This window comes from Aegilops tauschii, chromosome 2 (assembly GCF_002575655.3).
Source record: "Aegilops tauschii subsp. strangulata cultivar AL8/78 chromosome 2, Aet v6.0, whole genome shotgun sequence".
NCBI classification, from domain to species: domain Eukaryota; kingdom Viridiplantae; phylum Streptophyta; class Magnoliopsida; order Poales; family Poaceae; genus Aegilops; species Aegilops tauschii.
In genome coordinates, this window is record NC_053036.3 from 159,725,494 (window position 1) to 159,749,939 (window position 24,446).

Here is a 24,446-nt window from a genome sequence, read left to right on the forward strand (position 1 = left end):
ACTACGCAAAAATAGTTTGAGCTTGTTCGTTCTATATAAATACAGTACTTACCGTATGTTTATTCACCCGTGGGGTTGTTCAATGAATGGAGGGGCGGGGAGCACAAGTGAACAATACTGTAGTACTACTAGTAGTAAGTAGGAGTCGTACAGTAGTCACCTTAAATAGAGAGTTTCTTTTCTTTAATGCCACGTACACAAATTGAAACGCTTGTTGTGGAGAGAAAAAAGATAATCACTCCACTACATATGGATGCAGGGGCCTGAGCGCTTGCTTTACTAGGGTTGCTCTCTTCATTCTCTCATCCTCTCCAAATATAAACAAGACAGCGGTAGCGACATTTTCTCTCTGCTCACCGCTGGTCACAGATCCGGCCGGATCCCTTCGGCCGGTGTGTGTAGAGGACTAAAAGGTGCATCGTTCACGCGGTCATCGCCGCCGAGGGAGGAAACCCACAGCTGCCGAAGGGGCCCGATCCTCTGCCCGTGCCGTTCTCTCCGACACAGGGCCGGCTCGGGAGGTCCTCCGACCCTTCTTCCTCCCTGTCGTATTGTCCGCAGATCCGACCTGCCGCCACCGACATCCCGGCGACACTCAGGTATAAGTTCTTCGAAAGCGGCCTTGCTCTACTGCCCCAGCTCCCCATGTGTCTGCATGTGCATCTTTTTCTACTCCCATCAGCTCTTCCAAAGCCACCTAAATTTTTAGTATTATCAGAGGTAAAGCTACTTCATGCATTCGAATCTAGGGCTTTGTTCAAACAACGAAGAAAGGGGGGAAAGTTGTAGCATGAATCTAGGACTTGATTCAAAGAGGAAATAATATGGTGAAAGTAGTAGAGACCGAATACCCAACTGGTCTCTTGGTTGAAAAGGGAAATAATGGGAAAACGCAGTACAAACTGGATAAGGAACAGATCTATTATTGATTGAAAAAAGGATAGAAAGTGGCGGCTGGTGGACAAGTCAACAGAGTATGTCCAGGATTAGATTTGCTGCCATCACATAGTAAAAGGTCTCTAGGATTAGATTTGCTGCCCTCACATAGTAAAAGGTCTCAGGATTAGATTTGCTGCCCTCACATAGTAAAAGGTCTCAGGATTAGATTTGCTGCCCTCACATAGTAAAAGGTCTCCAGGATTAGATTTGCTGCCCTCACATAGTAAAAGGTCTCCAGCATTAGATTTGCTGCCCTCACATAGTACAAGGTCTCCAAGATTAGATTTGCTGCCCTCACATAGTACAAGGTCTCATGGATTAGGTTTGCTGCCCTCACATAGCATGAACAAACTCGGCATCACCACTTTATGCCTCCTTGTAGGTAAATTGTGCTGATGCGTCCACTCTCGCATGTCCTTATACCAACCTTTTGTTGTTGTTAATGTAAGGGCGCATGTAAAATGAAGCGATCACACTGTTACCTTAGGGACATGTCTAACCAGTGTTATTGTTAATCTAATGCCTCCAGTGACAAGATGCAATTAAACTGTGTTACAAATGGCACTCCTGCTGTTTTCCCCAGTATGATAAGTAAGTTGCTCCTTTACACTGCTGAGTGTCCTGGTGTCCCCACGGTCCCATGCCCTTAAACCAACTCTTTAGCTGCTGTTGATTTACTGTGTCTAGTAAACAAGCAATGCCACCATTAAAGTAATCCCATATTTGAGGAATCTCATTGTTGATCGTAATGCTTCTGGTAACATGAAGCATTGCTGACGTTTTAAAATTTCTACTGTCATTGCGTGATTGCCATGAACATAATTAAGATGCTTCTTTTCATTTTGTATATGTTTCGTATATTCTTATTGACCAGCAACTGTTTACTTTCTATCTTTTTGTGTAGATAGGGATATCCATTTCACCTTGTTGCTATTGTGACCTTTTGGTGAACTGCACAAAACACTTTTTTGGAATGAGTGTCTTGTGCAGTTCAACTAAAATGTTACATGGGCAACATCTCTCAATTTTGGTGGAACTGCACAAAATGGTGATTGGAGTTTCCAAAATCTCCGTCAAATTCTGCTGGTAATCTCGTGCAACATTTTATTAGCCTTTGCAAGATGAGCCGTAGCTGAATGATGCAATCTTTGCTTCATTTCAGGTGAACTGCAGAAAAAGTGGCATGAATTGAATCATCGATTGGAGCTGCTGGTTGACTTCCACTAGTGCCAGTATTATAGTAATCATGCTCTTTATTATCTGCGCTGTGCAAACAGGAATACTCAACTACAGATGTTGTGACGGTCAAGAGCATTCGCCAAGTTCTTCGATTGTATGACATGGCTAGCCAAGATGGATTTAATCCCGATATTCACTTTATCAAAAGGCTCTAATGGGTTGGTTCTGAATCTTGCAAGCTGGGAATCAGTGAGATGTGTAGGCATCTTTGTTGTACTTATTATTTGAATCTTATTTGTTGGTTCTGAATCTTGCAAGCTAGGAATCAATGAGATGTGTAGGCATCTTTGTTGTACTTATTATTTGGATCTTATTTGTTGGTTCTGAATCTTGCAAGCTGGGAATCAATGAGATGTGTAGGCATCTTTGTTGTACTTATTATTTGGATCTTATTTGTTGGTTCTGAATCTTGCAAGCTGGGAAACACGGCATGATGATAAAAAGGACAACAACCATAACAAACAGTTCAAACTTGGTAGTATTATCTTTGTGAAAGTGCGACAAATGTGCTGATCGTGTCCGTCCTGAGAATAATAATTCTAATTGTTGTGCATGTTGATCCTGTGGCACTGATAGAACAAGCGAATGCATTGCTTGTTTTAAGTATAAATTTCTATTAAAGCTAATTAAATTTAAGTAAAGTGACCACTAACTCCTGTTATTACAGTACCAATACAGACCCGCTCGTGAACCGATGTGTGGCCGAGGGTGCATCTTCTGCTGGGCGTGCAGCGGACGAGGGAGGGGTAGTAACTGTTGCCGCCTGTACACACTCAGCTTACTGTTGAATCCACTTCCCCAAGAGCTGAAAAACGAACTGCTGCCGCCACCTACACACTCGTTCACTCGAAGAGACTCCAATGGCGATCCGAGGGGTGAGCCTGCCGGATATGGACTTCAGCAAGGAGTTCCCCTTTGAGTTCGCCGTTCAGTCCTATGGCTGCACCAAGTTGAATGTGATGTACACCAACGATACGGACTCGGTGAAGCTCTGCCTCGCCTCAGTCCTATGGCTGCACCAGGTTCTGGAGCATTCGCCCGTTTCATCGGCAGCGCCGACTGCACCTTCGCTACGATGGAGAGAAGGAAGAACGCGACGATTCGGCCATCTGGTGCAACAAGCTTGTCGACATCCAGAAGCAATACAAGATCACAGCAACGGGCAGGAGAAGGACTCCGTGGTTGACCTCGCTGAGACCATCATCGACCCCTGATACGCCAACATGAAAGAAGACGACCTGAACATGTGGGAGGTACCTCTGAATCTAGCCTACATAACCTACGCGGCCAAGGACGCATATGCATGCTACGACATGTACAGGCAGATCTTGGACATGAGGGCGTGTCTGCTTCCCGTAACCGACGAGTACACGGACAGCCGCAGCGTCATGATCAAGCATGCCAGGAAGGTCTAGATGTTGTACTTTATCTGTTTATAAGCACCTTTATCATCTGAGTGTTTCATGCATTAGCCTATGTGTCGTAATTATCTGTTTTGTCCGAAATATTTCTTTTAAGAACCCATTAACCTGATTGCTTTTTTAGTGGCTATTTGCTTATGTATGTAAACTACTCCCTCCGTCCCATAATATAAGAACGTTTTATACACCAGTGTAGTGTCAAAAATGTTCTTATATTATGGGACGGAGGGACTAGTTCACTTGTCCGTAAAAAAAGAACTAGTTCACTCGGCTGCCATGCTTTGAATCTCCTTCCTCCCAACATATTCCCCTCCTTAGGTGGACCCAGCAGGTCTCTGAATTTTCTCCCACTTTCTTTTTCGATGTAAACTGAGTTTTCTCCCAGTACTTTCCCCTAGAACCAACTCAACTGTCCCACGTCTAGCCTAAAAAATAATAATACCCCACGTACTATTAACTCATCAAATTAAAATGATATTTTATTTCGTAAGTTGAAAGTTCTTACAAAATAATAATAATAATTGTTTATATATAACTTGGCAAGTTAACTCCTAGTGATTGCGTACATAAGCTTGCAAAGATTTTACTGACGTGCAATCATGTGTTTATGTTTTTATAACATTTCTCCGTCTAGCCCTACATGATATTTTCACCCAGCCCAGCAAGTCCGCGGATTTCGAGAAAAATGCAAATGGGATTTAAACGGGCTACATAGATGCTACATCATTGTTTCACCCAGCCCACCAAATGGACTAAAAAAAAATGGACTGGCTGACATGTGGGCAAGTAGGTCGAAGCCTAAGAAGGCGTTGGATTTACATCCAACGGCCGGCGTTCTTCTTCAAACTCTCGTCTTCTTCCCCCAGCGCTGCCGGAACCGCCTGCTCCAGCCTTCGGCGTCCAGCGGCGTTGTTTTGCGCTCCTCAGCGAAACGCTACCCCGCCGACGGCCAGGCCATCCCTCCACTCCGCACCTCCTGTTATTCTCTGCCGAGTGTAGGCCCACCCCACACCCGAACCAGTCAAGTTTCCCACCCCTCTCCGTCTGCGACTCCACTGCCGCGTCTTCCCCATCTCCGGGTCGTTCCAGTCTGGGGCCTCGCCGTCGTCCACCGCCTCGGTGCGCTCGGCGCGGCGTGGTCAACATACGAGAGTCATCGGAAGAGGACTGTACATGAGAGCCTGACGGCTGGGACCCACGAGGTCCATGGTCGCACGCAAGGAAAGTTCCTCCTTATTACGCACTGTACGTGCACTGTACGTGGGAAGGGCTTCTGTATTTCGCGAAAAAAACGTTCCCCCCGCTGACAGGTCGGACCCACCAGCTATATCTTCGCACGCAAGGAAGTGCCTCCTTATTACGCACCAAAAAATGAATACCCCGTGCTAGCTGGGACCCACCATAGTGGGTGGCTGACTTGTGGGCCTACTAAGTTGACGAGGACGGAGGGCTTTGTCAACTTAGTCAATATGAACGATTCTAGCTCCAGTGACCGTACGATGTCCATCCAACGGCCATAGTGCTTCTTCAACCTCTGGTCTTCTTGCTCCAGCCACCCAAAGCAGCGCCGGTCGTGCCGCGTGCTCCTGCCTCTTGTGGCCGGCTGTGATGCCGCGGAGGCCTCACCGCCCCCTACTACTCCCACCGCTGGCCCAGGGTATCCCTCTACTCACCCACACCCCCTGTTATTCTGCAGCGACGGCAGCCTCACGCCGCAGCCGAACTAGCGAACCCTCGTACTCCTCTCCCCGTGGGCATCCACTGCCGCGTCTTCCTCGGCTCCGCGTCGTCCCCTTCCTAGGCCTCGCCGTCGTCCACCGCCTTGGTGCTCTCAGCGCGGCGTGGTCAATGTGGTCAACGACCGACTTCCATCGGAAGAGTACTGTACGTGGAGATGCTGACAGTTGGGTCCACGGCCACAGCCCAGTTTTTTTGTGATTTGCCAAGTAAGATGCTTTGTCAGGCCTGTTGGGCTGCAAATCTTTCAAGACGAGGAGAGCTTCATTCGGCTGGCCGAGAAAATGGCCTATCAGTAATGAGAAATGGGCTGTACATTTTTAAAACACATCAAACCGGCAATTAGTTTCAAATATCTTTTTTTTATTTCAAGATTTTAAATTACATTAATTTTTATGCGTGGAGAATTTGTTGGATTTTATATTGATATACATTTATTTTTAAAATCAGTTTGAATGTGAGTCGAAATTTTGGGATTAAAAACAGTTCGGACCGCACCGAAATATGCAAAATTTCGTATAATTTTTTAACCGTGGCCACAATATGGGCTGTAATGCTAATAAAAAGAATATGGGATCCAAAAAAACTTAAGAATTAGCAAATGAGCTGTAAATTATTAGAAATAATGGCAGATGGGTTGTATGCTGTTTTCCACAGATTTGAGGCTTTCCTAAAAAAAGGTTGACGCACAAGCAGTGACTGTTGGATGTCCATCGAACGGCCATCGTGCTTCTTCAATCTCTGCTCTTCCTGCTCCAGCCACTCAAACAAGCGCCGGCGGGACTGCCTGCTCCCTCCTCCCCGCGGCCGGCTGTGCTGCCGCGCAGGCCTCACCGCCCCACCGTACTCCCATCGTTGGCCTAGCCATCCATCTACTCACCCACACATGCTGTTATTCTCCGGCGACGGCAGACGAACCAGTAAACCCTCGTACAGTCGTACTCCCCTCCGCGTGGGAAAAAACTGCCGAGTCTTCCCTGCCTCCGTGTCGTTCCCTTCCTAGGCCTCGCCGTCGTCCACTGCCCTGGTGCTCTCGGCGCGGCCTGGTCAACGTGGTCAACGACCGACATGCATCTGAAGTGGACTGTACGTGGAGAGGCCGACAGCTCGGTCCACGGCCGCACGCAAGGAAATGCCTCCTTATTACATGCAAAATAATGATTCCTCCACCTGACATTAGGGACCCACCGAAAGGGCCTCTGTATTTCATGAAAAAAACGTTACCGCCGCTGACAGCTCGGACCCACCAGCTATATCTTCGCACGCAAGGAAGTGCCTCCTTATTACGCACAAAAAATGAATACTCTCCCTGTTAGCTGGGACCCAGTATAGTGGCCGGCTGACTTGTGGGCCTACTAAGTTGACGGGGATGGAGGGCTTTGTCAACTTAGTCAATATGCACGATTCTAGCTCCAGTGACCGTACGATGTCCATCCAACGGCTGTAGTGCTTCTTCAACCTCTGGTCTTCTTGCTCCAGCCGCCCAAACCAGCGTCGGTCGTGCCTCGTGCTCCTGCCTCCCGTGGCCGGCTGCGATGCGACGGAGGCCTCACCGCTGGCCAGGCCATCCCTCTACTCACCCACACCTCCTGTTATTCTGTGGCGACGGCAGCCTCACACCGCAGCGAACCAGTGAACCCTCGTACTCCTCTACGCGTGGGCATCCACTACCGCGTCTTCCCCGGCTCCGCGTCGTGCCCTTCCTAGGCCTCGTCGTCGTCCAGACCACCGCCCTGGTGCTCTCGGCGCGGCGTGGTCAACGTGGTCAACGACCGACTTCCATCGGAAGAGTACTGTACGTGGAGAGGCTGACAGCTGGGTCCACGCGGCCGCAAGGAAGTGCCTCCTTATTACGCGCAAAATAATTATTCCTCCACCTGACAGCAGGGACCCACCGGACGGGCCACCTTATTTCGCGAAAAAACGTTCCCCCCCTGACTGCTGGGACCCACCGGACGGGCCAGCGTATTTCGCGAAAAAAATGTTCCCCCCGCTGTCAGCTCGGACCCACCGGAAGTGCCTCCTTATTACGCACAAAAAAATGAATACTCCCCCTGCTATCTGGGACCCACCATGGTGGGAGGCTGACTTGTGGGCCTACTAAGTTGACTGGGATGGGGGGCCTTTGTCAACTTTAGTCAATATGAACGATTCTAGCTCCAGTGACCGTACAATGTCCAACCAACGGCCGTAGTGCTTCTTCAACCTCTGGTCTTCTTGCTCCAGCCGCCCAAAGCAGCGCCGGTCGTGCCGCATGCTCCTGCCTCCCGTGGCCGGCTGTGCTACCGCGGAGGCCTCACCACCCCCTACTATTCCCACCGCTGGCCAGGCCCTGCGGCGACGGCAGCCTCACACCGCAGCCGAACCAGTGAACCTTCGTACTCCTCTCCGCGCGGGCTTCCACTAACGCGTCTTCCCCAGCTCCCCGTCGTCCCCTTCCTAGGCCCCGTCGTCGTCCACCGCCCTGGTGCTCTCGGCGCGACATGGTCAACGTGGTCAAGGAACGACCTCCATCGGACGTGGACTGTACGTGGAGAGGCTGACAGCTGGGTCCACGGCCGCAGCAAGGAAGTGCCTCCTTATTACGCAGAAAATAATGATTCCTCCACCTGACATCTGGGACCCACCGGACAGGCCACTATATTTCGCGAAAAAAATGTTTCCCCCTGACCTGCTGGGACCCACCAACTACATCTTCGCAGGCAAGGAAGTGCGTCCGGGCAAAAAAAACGATTCGCCCCCCTGACTGCTGGGACCCACCAGCTACATCTTCGCAGGCAAGGAAGTGCCTGACAGTCGGGACCCACCTGGTCGAAGCGTACGTAGCGTTGTCATTCTGGTCGCGAACGTGTACGTATATATATACTGGTGGATGTAGAGGCGCGTACGTGGCGTAGTAGAGGCGCGCACGTAGCAGGTACACGTACGTACAGCGGCCAGGGTGCAAGAAAGAAAATACGGCCACATATGTGTACATATGGGCGGGGTCTCGAACGCCTACTCGCGCATACGTACGGCGAGGGCTCGTTGACATGGCTGGGTCGGAACGGAGAAACAACGTCGTCGTCGTGTTCATGGGGAGGCAACGGAATGCGTCGTGTTCATGGGGAGGCAACGGAATGCGTCATGTTCATCGGGAGGAAACGAAACGCGTGGGAGCCAACCGGCTGGGTCGGAACGGAATGCGTGGTCGTGTTCATCGGGAGGGCTTGGACGGAACAGGCGATGGAAACGAGGCATGGCGTACCGCAGAACGGAGGAAACGGCCTTGTGTTCGACCGGCCACGTTCGAAACGGGATCTTGTTCATCGGGAGGGGTCTGGCGTACCGCAAAACGGACGAAACGGACCTCCTACAGTCGAAACGGGGGTCCTGTTGATCGGGAGGGGTGTGGCGTACCGCAAAACGGACGAAACGGACCTCCTACGGTCGAAACGGGGATCCTGTTCATCGGGAGGGGTGTGGCGTACCGCAAAACGGGACTCCACGGGACACTGTTCATCTCCACCGTCGACCCCCTCCAGCCTCCACGGGCTACTGTTCATCCACCATCGACCTCCTCCAGCCTCCACCTGCGACTATTCATCCACGGGCTCCTGTTCATCCAGCCTCCACCACGCGCTACTCCACCGGCTACTGTTCAACCAGCCCTCTCCACGGGCTCCTGTTCAACCACCCCTCCACGGGCTACTGTTCATCTAGCCCTCCACCGTCTACTGTTCATTCTACCCTCCACGGGGTGGTCCTGTTCATCCTGCCCTCCACGGGGTCCTGTTCATCCAGCCCCAACCGGCTCGATCGATCGGGGTCCTGTTCATCCAGAGGCAACACCACGGGGTCCTGTTCATCCACCCCCACCGGGAACTGTTCATCCAAACCCCCCAGCAACGCTCACTGTTCATCCAGAGGCAGCATCGATCGGCTTCAGTTAGCAGCAGTAGCGAAGGAATCGCTCGATCGGGTTCAGTTAACAGCCATCGATCGATCGCTCGGGTTCAGTAACGCGTAGCCTGCAGTGCAATCGCTCGGGTTCAGTTAGAGCCAACGCCTCGCACACACGCGCGTACGTGTACGAGAGAAACGCGCATCGCTCGTCCCCCGACCTCCCACCGTAACCGGGAACTCGCCGAAATTTTCCTCGCCCTCGCTTCTACCACGGTTTTTTCCGTCATGGACGGCCCAAAGAATGTCATGCAGCTGCGTCTCCGGCCCGCCCAGGACGAAAAGCCCATTTTCTATCATGATTTTTTGTCATAGAAGTAGGAGCCCACCACATCTATGATGATACCGGGTTTTGTCACAATTATCGTCATAGAAGTGTCATATGTATGACAGAAAAAAATTTCGTTCGGCCCAAAATGTCACGGATGTGTCTTTTTTTTGTAGTGGTGGGCGTGGACGACACCACCATGATCACCTCCGGTGAGCATTCCCCGGAGAAAATGGGAGGCTTGCGGATAGACATGGAAGCCAGGAATCGGCTGCATGGTAGACGTGCGCGGTGACTCTGGCAGTGCTACACGAGGAAAGGCCGACGGGCTCGTGCTCGCCGCGGCCACAGTGGCGCTGACGAGCCCGTGATGGCATGGGTTTAACCATATGTAGAGCAAGGCCTCCCTCATTGCCATGGCGACTCTGGCATTAGTTTCCTCTTGTTGTGCGGCGGCGACCAGGGGCGGCGGCGGACGCGGCTTCGAGCTTGCGGTCCTGCTCGTGCCTTCGGTCCTTCCTCTTGGCCGACTGCATGGCCCGCTGCTCTGCCGTCAACGACTTCTTCTTGGGCGGTGCCGCCGTCTTGCGGGTGCCCTGGGGCTTTCCTTTCGCTAAGGCGAGGGAGGCGGTAGCGTCGAGGGTCGGCTCGTCGTCCATGGCGAGTAGCAGGAAGCGCGAACGAGTGGGAGTTTCTTTGGGAAAGAGAGGGAAATGGGGGTGGCTATGGCGCCAGAAATTCTTCCTGCTACTTGTGAGTCCGTTGGGATACCCCGAAGAGGAGAGGATGATGCAGTACAACAGAGATAAGCATTTCCCTCAGTTAAGAACCAAGGTTACCAATCCAGTAGGAGAACCACGCAACACCTTGTTAGCAATACCTACACATAAAATAACAAATACTTGCACCCAACGCAAACAAGGGGTTGTCAATCCGTTGGCGGTTAATTGCAAGGATCAAATCTCGTAGTGATAGATAGATAAATAAAAACACAAAATAAAAATAAAGGTAAATAAATTTCAGCAAGGTATTTTTGGATTTTAATATATGATAAAGATAGACCCGGGGGCCATAGTTTTCACTAGAGGCTTCTCTCTTGAACATAACATATGGTGGGTAAACAAATTATTATTGGGCAATTGATAGAAATCGAATAATTATGACGATATCCAAGACAATGATCATGTATATAGGCATCACGTCTGAGACAAGTAGACTGACTCCTGCCTGGATCTACTACTATTACTCCACACATCGACTGCTATCCAGTATGCATCTAGAGTATTAAGTTCATAAAGAACGGAGTAATGCCTTAAGCAAGATGACATGATGTAGAAAAAGTAAATCCAATCAATATAAATAAGCCCATCATTTTATCCTTAATGGAAATGATATAAATACGTGTCATATCCCTTTCTATTACTGGGATTGAGCACCGCAAGATCGAACCCATCACAAAACACCTCTCCCATTGCAAAATAAATCAATCAAGTTACCCAAACCAAACGGATAGATCGGAGAGAAATACAAAGCTATAATAATCATGCATAAAAGAGTTCACAGAAGACTCAAATAATATTCATAGATAATTTGATCATAAACCCACAATTCATCAGATCCCAACAAAGACACCGCAAAAAAGGATTACATCGAATAGATCTCCAAGAACATCGAGGAGAACATTGTATTGAAAATCAAAGAGAGAGAAGAAGCCATCTAGCTACTAGCTATGGACCCGTAGGTCTGTGGTAAACTACTCACACATCATCAGAAGGGCAGCAAGGTTGATGTAGAAGCCCTCCGTGATCGATTCCCCCTCCGGCAGGATGTCAAAAAAGGCCTCTAGATGGGATCTCGTGAGAATAGGAACTTGCGGCGGCGGAAAAAGTATTTTGAGTGGCTCTCTATTGGTTTCCCGATTTTAGAGAATTTATAGGGTCGGAATTAGGTCAAACAAAGGAACGAGGGGCCCACGTGGCATTTGGGCACGCCTGCCCCGAAGTGGCTCGTGGCCCATTCCTTCGCCTTCTGGTCTCCCCCCCGAAGCTTCTAGTGTCTCTTACGTCCAAAAAAATCGTAAAAAAGTTTCGTGGCATTTGGATTTCGTTTGGTACTGAATTCCTGAAAAATCAAAAAGAGGCAAAAAACAGCAACTGACACTTGCCACTAAGTTAATTGGTTAATCAACAAAAAAGATATATAATTGCATATAAAACATTCAAGATTGATACTATAATAGCATGGAACAATCAAAAATTATAGATACGTTGGAGACATATCAAGCTCGTCGTCCATGGCGAGCGGCACGAAGCACGAGCAAGTGGGAGTTTTTTGGGAAAGAGAGGGAAATGGGGATGGCTGTGCCGCTGACTAGCGGACCAGGGGGAGGAGTAGACGAGCATCGCGCGTGACCATTCGTGTCCGCGTTGATGCAAATGAGGCTTAAATTTGGGCCGAGAATGAGTTGGCAGGCGGACAAAAAGCAAATGTGCATCCGTTTGGATCGGCGCGTTGGACGAACATTTATGTCCGTTTCAATCCAAACGGACACGCGCGAACAAAATGGGGCGGCGCGTTGGAGTTGCTCTTAGGCCAACTCCAACGCTAGACCTGAAACGGACGCAGACATTTGTTTATTTGGGTCGCGAAACAGGCGGCATCCAGGGACGGATGGGGCGAACGGTCGGGCGACACATCTGCACACAACACGGCAGGACCCAAATGGATGAACCACTCACTCTCCGCCTCTAGGAGCAGCCTTCCTCCCTCTCCCTCACGGCGCCGCTGCCCCTCGCTTCCGCTTGCCTCCCTGGCATTTTGCGTCCAGCCCGTCCGGGCGTTTGGGGAAAATATAGGGTCGGGTTATAGATACTCTTAACCCGAACATCCACTGCAACCTATCCTTTTGAGCTTCCAGCTGTAAAAGATAGACATGTAATTAGCAACTAATCAAGCAACACAATGCTGAATGCTAACTTGCCAGAAAATAAATCATCACGAATACCTCGTCCTTGTTGTCCTCATCACATTTATCTTGGATCTACCAGAAAAGGAACTTGTGTGGCCAGCCATGTAACCAAAAGTACAGCCGGTAGAAAAGGAACTTGTGTTGCCAGCCATGTAACCAAAAGTACAACTTGGGTGTTTCATGTCAGAACTTCCATGACAGTGACAACCATTACGGTAACCTTCATTAAATAAGATAGAGATGGGCAGTAGGAATGTTGTCAGTGTTGCTAGGCTGGGAAGATACCTGGCTAAGGACAATCCGCTTGTTGTTCAGTACTCATCTTTGTGCATAAGAAAGATGATACAGTTCAATCGATCCTTGGTTCAACACCTCTAAACATCCATTTAGGAGGACCTTGATTGCGATAAATGGACGGTGTGGCTCCATTTAGTTCGTAGGTTGATGTTGGTCAACCTATCTCATGTGTCTGGCGTCTTTAGATGGAGACTAAATACCAGTGGGGTGGGGTGTTTACTGTCAAGTCTATGTATGAAGATCTTGTTAATACGGGGCTTGTGTTCCGTAGAAAGCATATATGGAAAATCAAAGTACCTTTAAAGATTAAAAAGTATATGTGGTTTGTTCAGAGGGAGGTGATCCTCACCAAAGATAATTTGGCTAAACTAAACTGGAATGGATGTAAGAAGTGTTGTTTTCGTGATAAGAATGAAACAATTCAACATATTTTTATTTCCTGCCCTTTTGCGGCTTTGATTTGGCACACGATTCATGTTGCATATAATTTGCCACCCCCAACATGTATCCCAAATTTGTTTGAAACTGGCTGGTTGGTATCAACAAAATACTTGAGGGTCATATCCGTGTAGGGATTTTTGCCTCACTTTGGGCAATTTGGAGTTGCCAAAATGACTATATTTTTAACAGGTCTCACTCTATTAGCTTTTTCCAGGTTATCTTCAGAGCCACCGCATCGATTCGTATGTGGTCATCACTTCAGCGTGGGGACGATGGGGGTTCATGGCCTTTAGGTGCAACCATCTGGAGATGATTTCACATGCGTTACTCAACCGATTTGGCTGGCATGTCACTAATAGATTATGTGGTTAAGTCATGTAATCTTTCGTATGTACCCACCATTTGTGGTGTTTCCTTTTTCTTTTTGTCGTTTTAGTTGATACTATGTACATGTCAGACCTATTTATTTTCTTTTAATAAAGATGGTTGTGTGCATCATGAGAGGCCGGGTAGTTATACTATGTACATGCCAGGCCTATTTATTTTCTTTTAATAAAGATGGTTGTGTGCATCATGAGAGGCCGGGTAGTTGATACTAAGTACTCCCTCCGTAAACTAATATAAGAGCATTTAAATCACTAAAATAGTTATGTAAATGCTTTTATATTAGTTTACGGAGGGAGTACATGCCAGACCTATTTATTTTCTTTTAATAAAGATGGTTGTGTGCATCATGAGAGGCCGGGTCGTTCCCCTTTTTGAAAAGAAAAAAAAAAGAAAAAAAAAGTATTATCACTCCATTTTATAATTGAGATATGGCGGAAGGAGTACCCAATATTCAAAAATATACTAATTGTGCAAGGTTTATGGTTGTGCCATGCAATCACAAATCAGAACAGAGTTGATTGTGTTTCAACAATACACACCACATAGATCGTGTTCCGTCTATTGTCCGTCCAACAATTCAGCAAGCGAAACACAACCACCATAGAAACATGCAAGAAGTACTTAGGCATAGCCTCCTACAAATATTCTTAATTTCTTGGCAGCAGGAAATAACAACAGGAAATTACATGGTACTTGGTCTTAACATTTCGACAAGGGCTGCTGGCAGTGAAATACACAAACCCTCCACAGCAAAATGCTAATCCAGTGGCCTCGTTTGCTACCCCGTGTTCAAGTGTCTTCCACTCCAGCGCCCTCCTTGGCCTCTGAGTACAGACCTCCCCTTGGCTTTACATGTTACGTGCCCTCTTTCTAGGAGAGAACACCGTAGGCTCCTAGAGAAAATAGATAAGCAAGCAGGGAATAATCAACATCATGTTGCTAGTCCCTTTGGCGGGACATCCGACAAAAAAACATGGTGTTACTATAAATTATACTAGGTCGCACAGATATAGGAGTATATAGCATTACCTGCAATGCTGGCTCAGCTGTTCTTCTCCATTGCTCTGCCCCATGTGGGTCCCTGATTTGCTTCAGCTCAGAGCCCTATCAAAAATTCAAGCAAGGCATAAGCAAGTAACCAACATCATGTTACTATACATAATACTACTCCCTCCGATCCATATTTATACTAAATCAACGGCAATTAATATGGATCGGAGGAAGTATATCACACACGTATGTATGTCATTACCCCAAACAACCATCGTAACCTAGCCTTCTGAGCTTCCAGCTGTAAAAAACAGACATGTAATTAGCAACGAATCAAGCAACAAAATGCTGAATGGAAACTTGAAAGAAAATAAATCATCATGCATACCTCGTCCTCATTGTCCTCATCATCAAACTTTCCGCAGTTTATCTTAGAAGATCTACCAGACACGTTACTTGTGTGGCCAGCTATGTAACCAGAACTTGGGTGCTTCATGTCAGGACTTCCATTACAGTGACAACCATAACAGTAACCTTCATTACGAAGAGTAGGAATTGTTAATATAACTAACAAATGACGAATCAAGCACAATAACAATCATACCTAAATAATTGACAAATTGAATATAATAAAAAGTCATGGTTATACAGTTCGAGATACTACCAATGTAAGTCTCAAGGATCATATGTGAGATGAAAAAGGGGCAGACAAATAGGTTAATGTATCAAAGATCACACTAGAGCCAGAAACCCAACTTACAAAACTGTGACACATAAGTTCAAGGTAGTTCAAAAATATGTAAAGAGTCCAGGAACGGAATATATCATACCATTAGCAGTAGGATCCAGCACACATAAACAGATGACAAACAATTCACTGGATGATTGATTATACATGACTTCAGCAAAGAATAGTTTGTCAGTGCAGCAGTTCAAATCATCAGCTCCTTTAACCTTCGCAGTGAAATTGATATGATTGTAAAACCTACTATCTCTAATTGATTGGCAGCACATAATATCTTTGAATTCATATGCAAGATCCTGAAAAGAAGCATGGATTCAATCAGCATTCAATTGTTACAGGAATGGATAAGAGAGAGATACAGTGCAACCCTTGGTAGCAGTGAGGGCAAGAGGGGAAGGGACAGAGAACAGACCCCCAAAAGGTTGTGATCCTCATTATACTTGTCCACCAGAGCTTCAACCAGCTGGCGGTTAAAATCACGGGTTGTATCAATTGGTTGGGACGCCAAATGCTTTTTCCTTCTGCCATCAGGCCAGTAAAGGCACTTTTGTACAGCAAGCTCCACTCCAGATAATCCCACAAACCTAGTAAGATCAGATCATTTAAATGGCTGGCACACTGTACATTCTCGCAAGTGAAGGAAACAGATTGACAAAAAGTCCATTAAAAAGACTGGCTACTCTGCTGTTGCTAACATGCGAGTTCTCAATGCAAGAGAAAACATATCAATCTTTCCTTGCAGAATTGAACTCGGTACGCTAGCATAATTGTTCTGGTTATCACCATTATTTTGCACACAAGAAAGCATAGCTATGCATGTGGGAGTGCCTAGTTAAAAAGCCAACCAAAAGTAAAAATTGTTATTCTGGCAAACTATACCTAGATCGTTTTCATATGTGCTTTGTTAATTTACAGCTACGCATATATGACTTATGAATATTCCAATAATTCTCACAAATACAGTAAAAAAAACTTCAAGTAGACACAAGTAGTATAGGCTGGCATTTCTATTACAATTTACAGACAGCTTCTACATAGTCAAACTTGGCTCTATTAAAAAAAAATCCTAATTTGTGTTATACATTTACTTAACTGCATGTATTGGCACAAATTAAACAGGACAGGCAGAAACCTAGAAGGAACAAAGTTGAGAAGTCTTACATTTGCTCCTCCTGGCGGCCCCTCAGGTAGAGCTCAATAGCATCGTTAACTTCAGTTAAGCTCTCAAATGGTCAACCCACATGAGGGTATGTGTGGAAAGATCCCTTGAGATCAATTCTGGTGTAAAATCTAATTCCCCAGTGATCTGGTTGCTGGTACAGAATAGGCAGCCCAAGAGACGAAAAAATTTGCGCCCCTGGGAGGCAACTGGGAAGCACGGACAAATTCGAAAACTTGCTCTCTTGCTCTTTCTTCAAGGAGCGGGCAATGGATTCACGAATGGTTTGTCCTTGCTGCAGTACCAATGGAGCAGGCTTGTGCTCTGTCCCCCAAAACCTGAAGCGGAACAAGCAGGCGGATTCGATGAGCAGAGGAGAAGCATAATTCATTCATACAAGGAGATAAATGAATAATCCGTATAATCGACGTGCTAGATATGACCAATTTGATGTTAGTAGTAGTTAAATATATGGAGAGAAATACTAGACTCCACAAGATCCACCCACCACCACGATCCCAAAAACCATTGACAAATCAAATCGATTTCGAAGAACAGAAATATACTGCCGTTGTACTATAAACTAAACAACGAGTCCACTCCCACGAGAAATCTGAGGATGCTAATCTATGGAGATAGAACACAACATGGAAACGACATGGGGGTTGTTCATACGGAAGTTTTTTTTTTTTGCGAGAAACATACGGGAGCAGTGTAGCTGCTGCACTGGAGCAATGGGCCGGGGGCGGGACGGAGTAGCCGAAGGTCCCATCGTCGGAGACCGGGATTGTGGTCAAGATACCACGCCGGGAAGGAGGAGATGACATGGCAGCCGGGCCGCCGGGGGGAGGAAGGAAGGCAATTAGGGTTTGGTGCTTGGTGCTTTTCCTTGGCGACGGGAACGGGAGGGGATCGATGGTGGGACTTGCAACGACGCGTGCCCCTCCATGATATAAACTCACGAGCCTGGATTTCGGCCCGAAGACAGAGTCGGTCTTTTTTTTAAACAAACCGAAGGCACCGGGAGTCCACAAACTTGCTCCTCCTCCTCCTTGTCCTCCTGCTGGCTCCTACTCGCAGGTGAAGGGTGTAACACCCCGGATGTAACTTTCTATATTTGTAACTCCAACTCTTGCCATTTTCGGCTATGTGTTATGATATTTCCTTTGTGGTCGGGTTTTGTTTTTCGTTTTGCATTTTGTCCATGTCATGCATTTCATATCATGTCATCATGTGCATTGCATTTGCATACGTGTTCGTCTCATGCATCCGAACATTTTCCCCGTTGTCCGTTTTGCAATCCGGCGCTCTCATCTCCTCCGGTGCATCCCTCTTATTTTCTTTCGTGAGCGGGTGTCAAACGTTTTCGGAATGAACCGAGACTTGTCAAGTGGCCTTGGTATACCACCGGTAGACCACCGGTCAAGTTTCGTTCCATTTGAAGGTCGTTTGGTACTCCAACGGTTAACCGGGTAACCGCAGATGCCTTCTGTGTGTTGCAGCAAAAACCCCTCTCTAAACAGCCCAAAACCCACCAAACTCTTTTCCATGCTGTAGGTCGTTCGATCACGATCGTGTGGGCGAAAACCGCACCTCATTTAGACTCTCCTAGCTCCCTCTACCTATATATATGCATCTCTCCCGAAAAACGTTCGCAGGCAAACCCTAACCCGCTCCCCTCGCGCCGCGCCGGACGTGTCCGCCGCCACCGGACACCTCCCCGCCGCCGCGCCTGACGAATCGGGGGCCGCCACGTGGCAGCCCGTACGCCGCCGCCGCCGCCGAAGCCCGCGGGCCCAGCGCCGGCCCCCGAGCCCGGTCGCGCCCCGCCGCCCGCGCCTCCCTCCAGCGCCGCCGCCTCGCCTCCCTCCGCCGCCGCACCCGCGCCGGCCGGCCCCGCCGCCTCGCCCCCGACGCCTGCCGGCGCCACGCCGCCGCCGCAGCGCCACCGCGTCTCCTCCGCCGTCGCCAGCGCCGCCACGCCGTCCACCTCCTCCTCCGGCGCCCGAGCGCCTCCTCTTCCCCCCGACGACGGCCGCCGCGGCCTCCCTCGCCTCTCCCGTCGCCGGCGAGCTCCATCGAGGCCGACCCCCGATCTGGATCCAAAAGAACTCCCGTGCTTTGACTTTTCCCGAACCCCCAAGATTTTCTCTGTAATTTTCTGTCACAGCATGTGCACATGTTCATAGCATTGTATATCTTTGCATATAGCTCCGTTTCGCGCGTGTAATATATCGAAATGTTCAACTCGTGATGCTCTTCATTTTGTTCCATTGCACCATGCTTATTAGAGGCCATCTTGATGCCCAAATCTCTCGTGCAAGAGTGCAAGTTGCTGTTATCTGCTGGTTCTTAGCAGAATTTGGAGATTTGTTATTTTTGTATCATTTAATCTGTGCATCTTATGGGCATGAGCTCTACATGTGTTTTGTTTTATGCCATGCCATATTTCCAAGGGTGTATGCCATGTATTTTTGTGATCTCTGTGGTGACTAGCACAAGCATGCAAACTAGGCCCCCGTAATATTTCTGATTTCAGGGACTTAGTGTATTTTCTAAGTCCTTGTCTGCTGTTATTTTGTTGCCATGTAAACTTGATGCTACAGAAAGATCCATGCATACTTTGGTGATGTTCAGTAAGGATGTTTTGTAGATATTGTGGTATTTGTTCCATTCCTGTCCTTTTTTGCAATTATAGAGTGCCATAGCATGACTCAATCTTGCTCTACTTGTGCTATAAAATATTTCTGACAGATTCCTAACATGATATTCATTTTTGCCAAACTTGTTGTAGTTGATCCATACATGCTATGCTTTTGTTCTTGTCATGGATAGCTTCGTAAACTTTCCATCTTTCTGTAGGTATGCTTGTTTTGTCATGCGTTGCTTTGTGGTGAGTGCATCAAGCTCACCAAGATGCCTTCATATTATTGTTTCTGCCATGCTCTGTTTTCTGCTAAGTCTGAAACCTGTTAACGGAACTTGCTATGTTTACATGGTTTCCATCATATCTTCTGGTCCTTTTTGGCTTATGGTCAGTAAGGGGCTTTTGTCATATGCATTTAGGAGAATACTTCCATGCCTTGTTTTGCCATGTTAAGTTCCTGTAGCATGTTGAGTTTGTGCTCTGAACATTGCTACCTGATGTTGTTTTCTGCCATGTCCAGTAATTTCACTAAGTCTGTGATCCTGTTATCTTTTGCACTTTTGCCATGCTTGTTTGAGCTTGTTATGTTGTGAACTAGCCGTAGCTCAGTGTTCATCTTTTGTCAAGCATATCCTGTAGATTACTGCCATATGCCTTGTTGCTATGTTGTAGTGTTATAACATTGTTACTTGTTGCATTTTAAGTGCTATCATGCTGTTAATCGCAGATTCGGGTCATTCTTGTTTTGCTTGCCATTTGCAAACCGTGCATCCGTTTCCGGTGATCTTTATATCGTTTTCAACCGAAATCATCTCATCTTTCCAGTGGCATACTTGGTTTGCCAAGTTACTTCCTTGTTCATCATTTCCCTTCCGGAGCACGCATATGCATCGCATATCATATCTTACATATCATTCATGTTTTGCATCATGTTGCTTGTGCATTTCTCGTGATTGATTGTGGTTCCGTTTGCTTGTGCTCTTGTTTTGGGTAGAGCTGGGAGACGAGTTCGTGAATGAGGAACCTGTTGAGTACGCTTACGAGGATCAAGCTCTCGACAACTCTGAGAACCTTGCAGGCAAGATGACCACCCCTCGAAATCACTTCTATCTTTGCTTTGCTAGTTGTTCGCTCTATTGCCATGCTGCGCTACCTACCACTTGCTATATCATGCCTCCCATATTGCCATGTCAGCCTCTAACCCTAGCAAACCGTTGTTTGGCTATGTTACCGCTTTTGCTCAGCCTTCTTATAGCGTTGCTAGTTGCAGGTGAAGTTGAAATTTGTTCCATGTCGGAACATGGATATGTTGGGATATCACAATATCTCTTATTCAATTAACGCATCTATATATTTGGTAAAGGGTGGAAGGCTCGGCCTTATGCCTAGTGTTTTGTTCCACTCTTGCCGCCCTAGTTTCTGTCATACCGGTATTATGTTCCTTGAGTTTGCGTTCCTTACGCGGTTGGGTGAATTATGGGACCCCCTTGACAGTTCGCCTTGAATAAAACTCCTCCAGCAAGGCCCAACCTTGGTTTTACCATTTGCCACCTAAGCCTTTCCCCCGGGTTTTCGCGAGCCCGAGGGTCATCTTTATTTTACCCCCCCGGGGCCAGTGCTCCTTCGAGTGTTGGTCCGAACCGAGCAGCCTGCGGGGCCACCTCGGGGAAACTCGAGGTCTGGTTTTACTCGTAGCTTGACTTATCCGGTGTGCCCTGAGAACGAGATATGTGCAGCTCCTATCGGGATTTGTCGGCACATTCGGGCGGTTTTGCTGGTCTTGTTTTACCATTGTCGAAATGTCTTGTAAACCGGGATTCCGAGACTGATCGGGTCTTTCCGGGAGAAGGTTTATCCTTCGTTGACCGTGAGAGCTTATGATGGGCTAAGTTGGGACACCCCTGCAGGGTATTATCTTTCGAAAGCTGTGCCCGCGGTTATGAGGCAGATGGGAATTTGTTAATGTCCGGTTGTAGAGAACTTGTCACTTGACCCAATTAAAATACATCAACTGTGTGTGTAGCCGTGATGGTCTCTTCTCGGCGGAGTCCGGGAAGTGAACACGGTTTGAGTTATGAATGACGTAAGTAGGAGTTCAGGATCACTTCTTGGTCATTACTAGATGACGACCGCTCCGTTGCTTCTCTTCTCGCTCTCTTTTGCGTATGTTAGCCACCATATATGCTTAGTGCCTGCTGCAGCTCCACCTCATTACACCATCTTTTCCTATAAGCTTAAATAGTCTTGATCTCGCGGGTGTGAGATTGCTGAGCCCCCGTGACTCACAGATTCTACCAAAACAGTTGCAGGTGCCGACGATGCCAGTGCAGATGATGGGATCGACCTCAAGTGGGAGTTCGATGAGGAACGTGGTCGTTACTATGTGTCTTTTCCTGATGATCAGTAGTGGAGCCCAATTGGGACGATCGGGGATCTAGCATTTGGTGTTATCTTATTTTCATTTGGATCTTGACCGTAGTCGGTCTATGTGTGTATTTTGGATGATGTATGATTATATTTATGTATTGTGTGAAGTGGCGATTGTAAGCCAACTCTTTATCCCATTCTTGTTCATTACATGGGATTGTGTGAAGATGACCCTTCTTGCGACAAAACCACAATGCGGTTATGCCTCTAAGACGTGCCTCGACACGTGGGAGATATAGCCGCATCGTGGGCGTTACATGTTGGTAATCAGAGCCATCCCCGACTTAGGAGCCCCCTGCTTAATCGAATCGTTGGCGTTGTTGAGTCTAGAACAAAAATGTTTTGAGTCTTAGGATTATATATATCGGGGAGTAGGATTCTTTTTACTCCTCGGTCCCTTCGTCGCTCTGGTGAGGTCTCCTGACGTAGAAGTTTTGACTCTTCTCCCCTCAAATTTCACTAAAAAAATTAGGATCACGCGGTGTTGAGGATATAACCATTAGAGTCACCCGCCCAGGAGGGGCCGGGTTACTCATAATGGTCATCACGCGAAGCCCAGTACCGAGCTTGAAGACGGCGGGTCAATAATGGGCTTAAGACCCGGAGATGGCTTAAGGCCCGTAGTGATAACCGCCATTATGGTGGAACTTGTAGTGTAAGACAAGAATAGTTGAGAGTCCGGCTCGGACACTCTTATGAGCCGGCATAGCGATCAAGCTCCCTGGTCATCGAAACCCTAATCAATACCACCTCAACTGGACGTAGGTTTTTACCTTCATCGGAAGGGGCCGAACCAGTATAACCCTCGTATTCCTTGTCCCGTTTAACCCCTTTAAGCTTCCTAGCTGCGATGGCTCCACGACTAAGTCCTAGCACGAGGACATCTGCCGTGACAATTCCACGACAGCTGGCGCCCACCGTGGGGCTGGCGCACGGTGGATTTGAGTTCTTGAAGGGCAGCTTCGAAGGGCTCAAGGGATACGCTGTGGGCCGGATGACCAAGAGTCGTCGCGGCAAGCTCTACATCGACGATGCAAATTGGGGCCCCGACGCCGGCTCAATTGAGTACGGGTACCGGGTCCCCTTCGGCTGAATTCATGTCTTCATTGGCAAGATTGGTGAGCCGGGCCCTGAGCCGGATCTCTGCGCTGATCTCATCGAGACGGCTCAGCGCGCACGACCCGCCCGGGCTCTACCTGCCTTGAAGCATGCTTTTGTGGGATGTGTTCATGGAGGACTCTCTGAAGAATCTGGATCTGGTGATGAGACGGCCGCCGGCTCTGACGGCGAGTCGTCTACGGATGAGTCAAACTCATTGTATCAACTCGAAGATGGCAGGCTCAGGGGTTGTTCCGATGGCGACAGCATTCCGGACTCTTTTGAACCGCCGAGCCGGGTTGGAATCTTCATGGCCGGCGCGCAACCTGTTCAAAACCCCGCCTCCGGGTCAGGAAGCCCGGTGCCTTCACCGGCTCAGGTGCTGATGGATCTCACAGACAAGCTGATGGTCCTGTTGACCGCTAAGGTGGCTCCGGCGGATCAAGTTCAGCATGACGCGGAGGTGGCACAGTTAAAGTTGGATCTAGCAAAGGCCAAGGAGGATCTGGCGGCGGAGGGGATCAGGATGGCTGCAGAGAGGGCGGCTCTCGACGCCCAGACTCAGCTGATTCAGGCACAGTCCTTCCGGCTCACGATGGATCAAAACGCATCCAATGAGGTCATGAGAAGGAGGCATCAAAAGGCCCAATCTCGACTCCCTCCGGTTTACGATCCCCGAAACCTCTTCAACACGCCGGGTGCAGGGTCTAGTAACCCGCCGGAGATCATAGTGCCCGGGGCTGGGACACCAATTCAGCCCCAAGTGATGGGACCTCCCCGGGTGAACCCTGCCTCGCCTCAGTACGTGCCAATACCACCGGGTCATTATGCCAACCCGTTGGAAAACATGGTCGCCGCGGCGGCACGGCTGGCGGCTCTCCCAATTGATGGCGACTCTCCAATGGCGGTTGAAACCCGCCGGGTCAGAGAGCTCCTTCAGACAGCTCTGGCGCACCAAGAGGCGTACTCTTATAGCCGGGACAGGATCCATTCAACCCCTCGTCCAGGCCGGAGCCCGAGTTATAGCAGACACATGGTCTCAGCGACCGGCTCAAGTAATGTCTGACGCCATGACTTGCCACCTGGCCACGACCCGGCTCATAACGGGGCCTTTCACGTAGCAGCCCAAGACAGAGCACGGCAAGAGGCGGAGCAGGTGCCTCAGTTGACGGCTTACCAGACACCCCCGGCTTATCCGACGGCTTCCGTCGACGTGGGTATCCCTACGAGGACTGGAGGTGTCCCTTGTTTAGTGCTGGCTCTCCGCAATGAACGTCTACCCAAGGACTTCAAAGGGCCTAGGAAGGTGCCTAATTACACGGCTGATTTACAACCCGGAGCCTGGATTGAGAGTTACGAGATGGCCATGGAATTGCTGGAGGTCAGCGAAGCGGCGATGGCCAAGTACTTCACCATGATGTTAGAAGGGACTGCCCGCACTTGGTTGAAAGGGCTGCCACCGAATTCTATCGGGTCTTGGGCTGAGCTGAAAGCCCGGTTCATCCAAAACTTCAAAGATACCTGTAGGCAGTTTATGTCAATTGTGGATTTGACTAACTGTAAACAGCAGGAGGGTGAGTCTACGACACATTGGGTTCGCCGGGTCAAAGAGATAATACATTCATCTGATAAGATGGATGCCGGCTCTGCAGTCTTAATGTTGGAGCAGAATTGTCGTTTCCTGCCCCTGAAGATGAAACTCGGGCGGCTCAAGCGCGACTGCAATGATATGGGTACGCTG

General features: G+C 48.5%; 1 protein-coding gene across 1 annotated transcript; it reads right to left on the reverse strand.

Annotated features, from left to right (window-relative positions):
* Nucleotides 1-14,080: 14,080 nt before the first annotated feature.
* On the reverse strand, nucleotides 14,081-17,513 carry LOC109785834 (uncharacterized). The gene is made up of 8 exons (XM_020344427.4): nucleotides 17,239-17,513; nucleotides 16,536-16,871; nucleotides 15,787-15,958; nucleotides 15,460-15,670; nucleotides 15,018-15,163; nucleotides 14,892-14,930; nucleotides 14,669-14,743; nucleotides 14,081-14,532 (listed from the first exon to the last, which is right to left on the reverse strand). Coding segments are annotated over exons 2-8 (690 nt in total). The 5' UTR covers nucleotides 16,538-16,871; nucleotides 17,239-17,513; the 3' UTR covers nucleotides 14,081-14,487.
* Nucleotides 17,514-24,446: the final 6,933 nt, after the last annotated feature.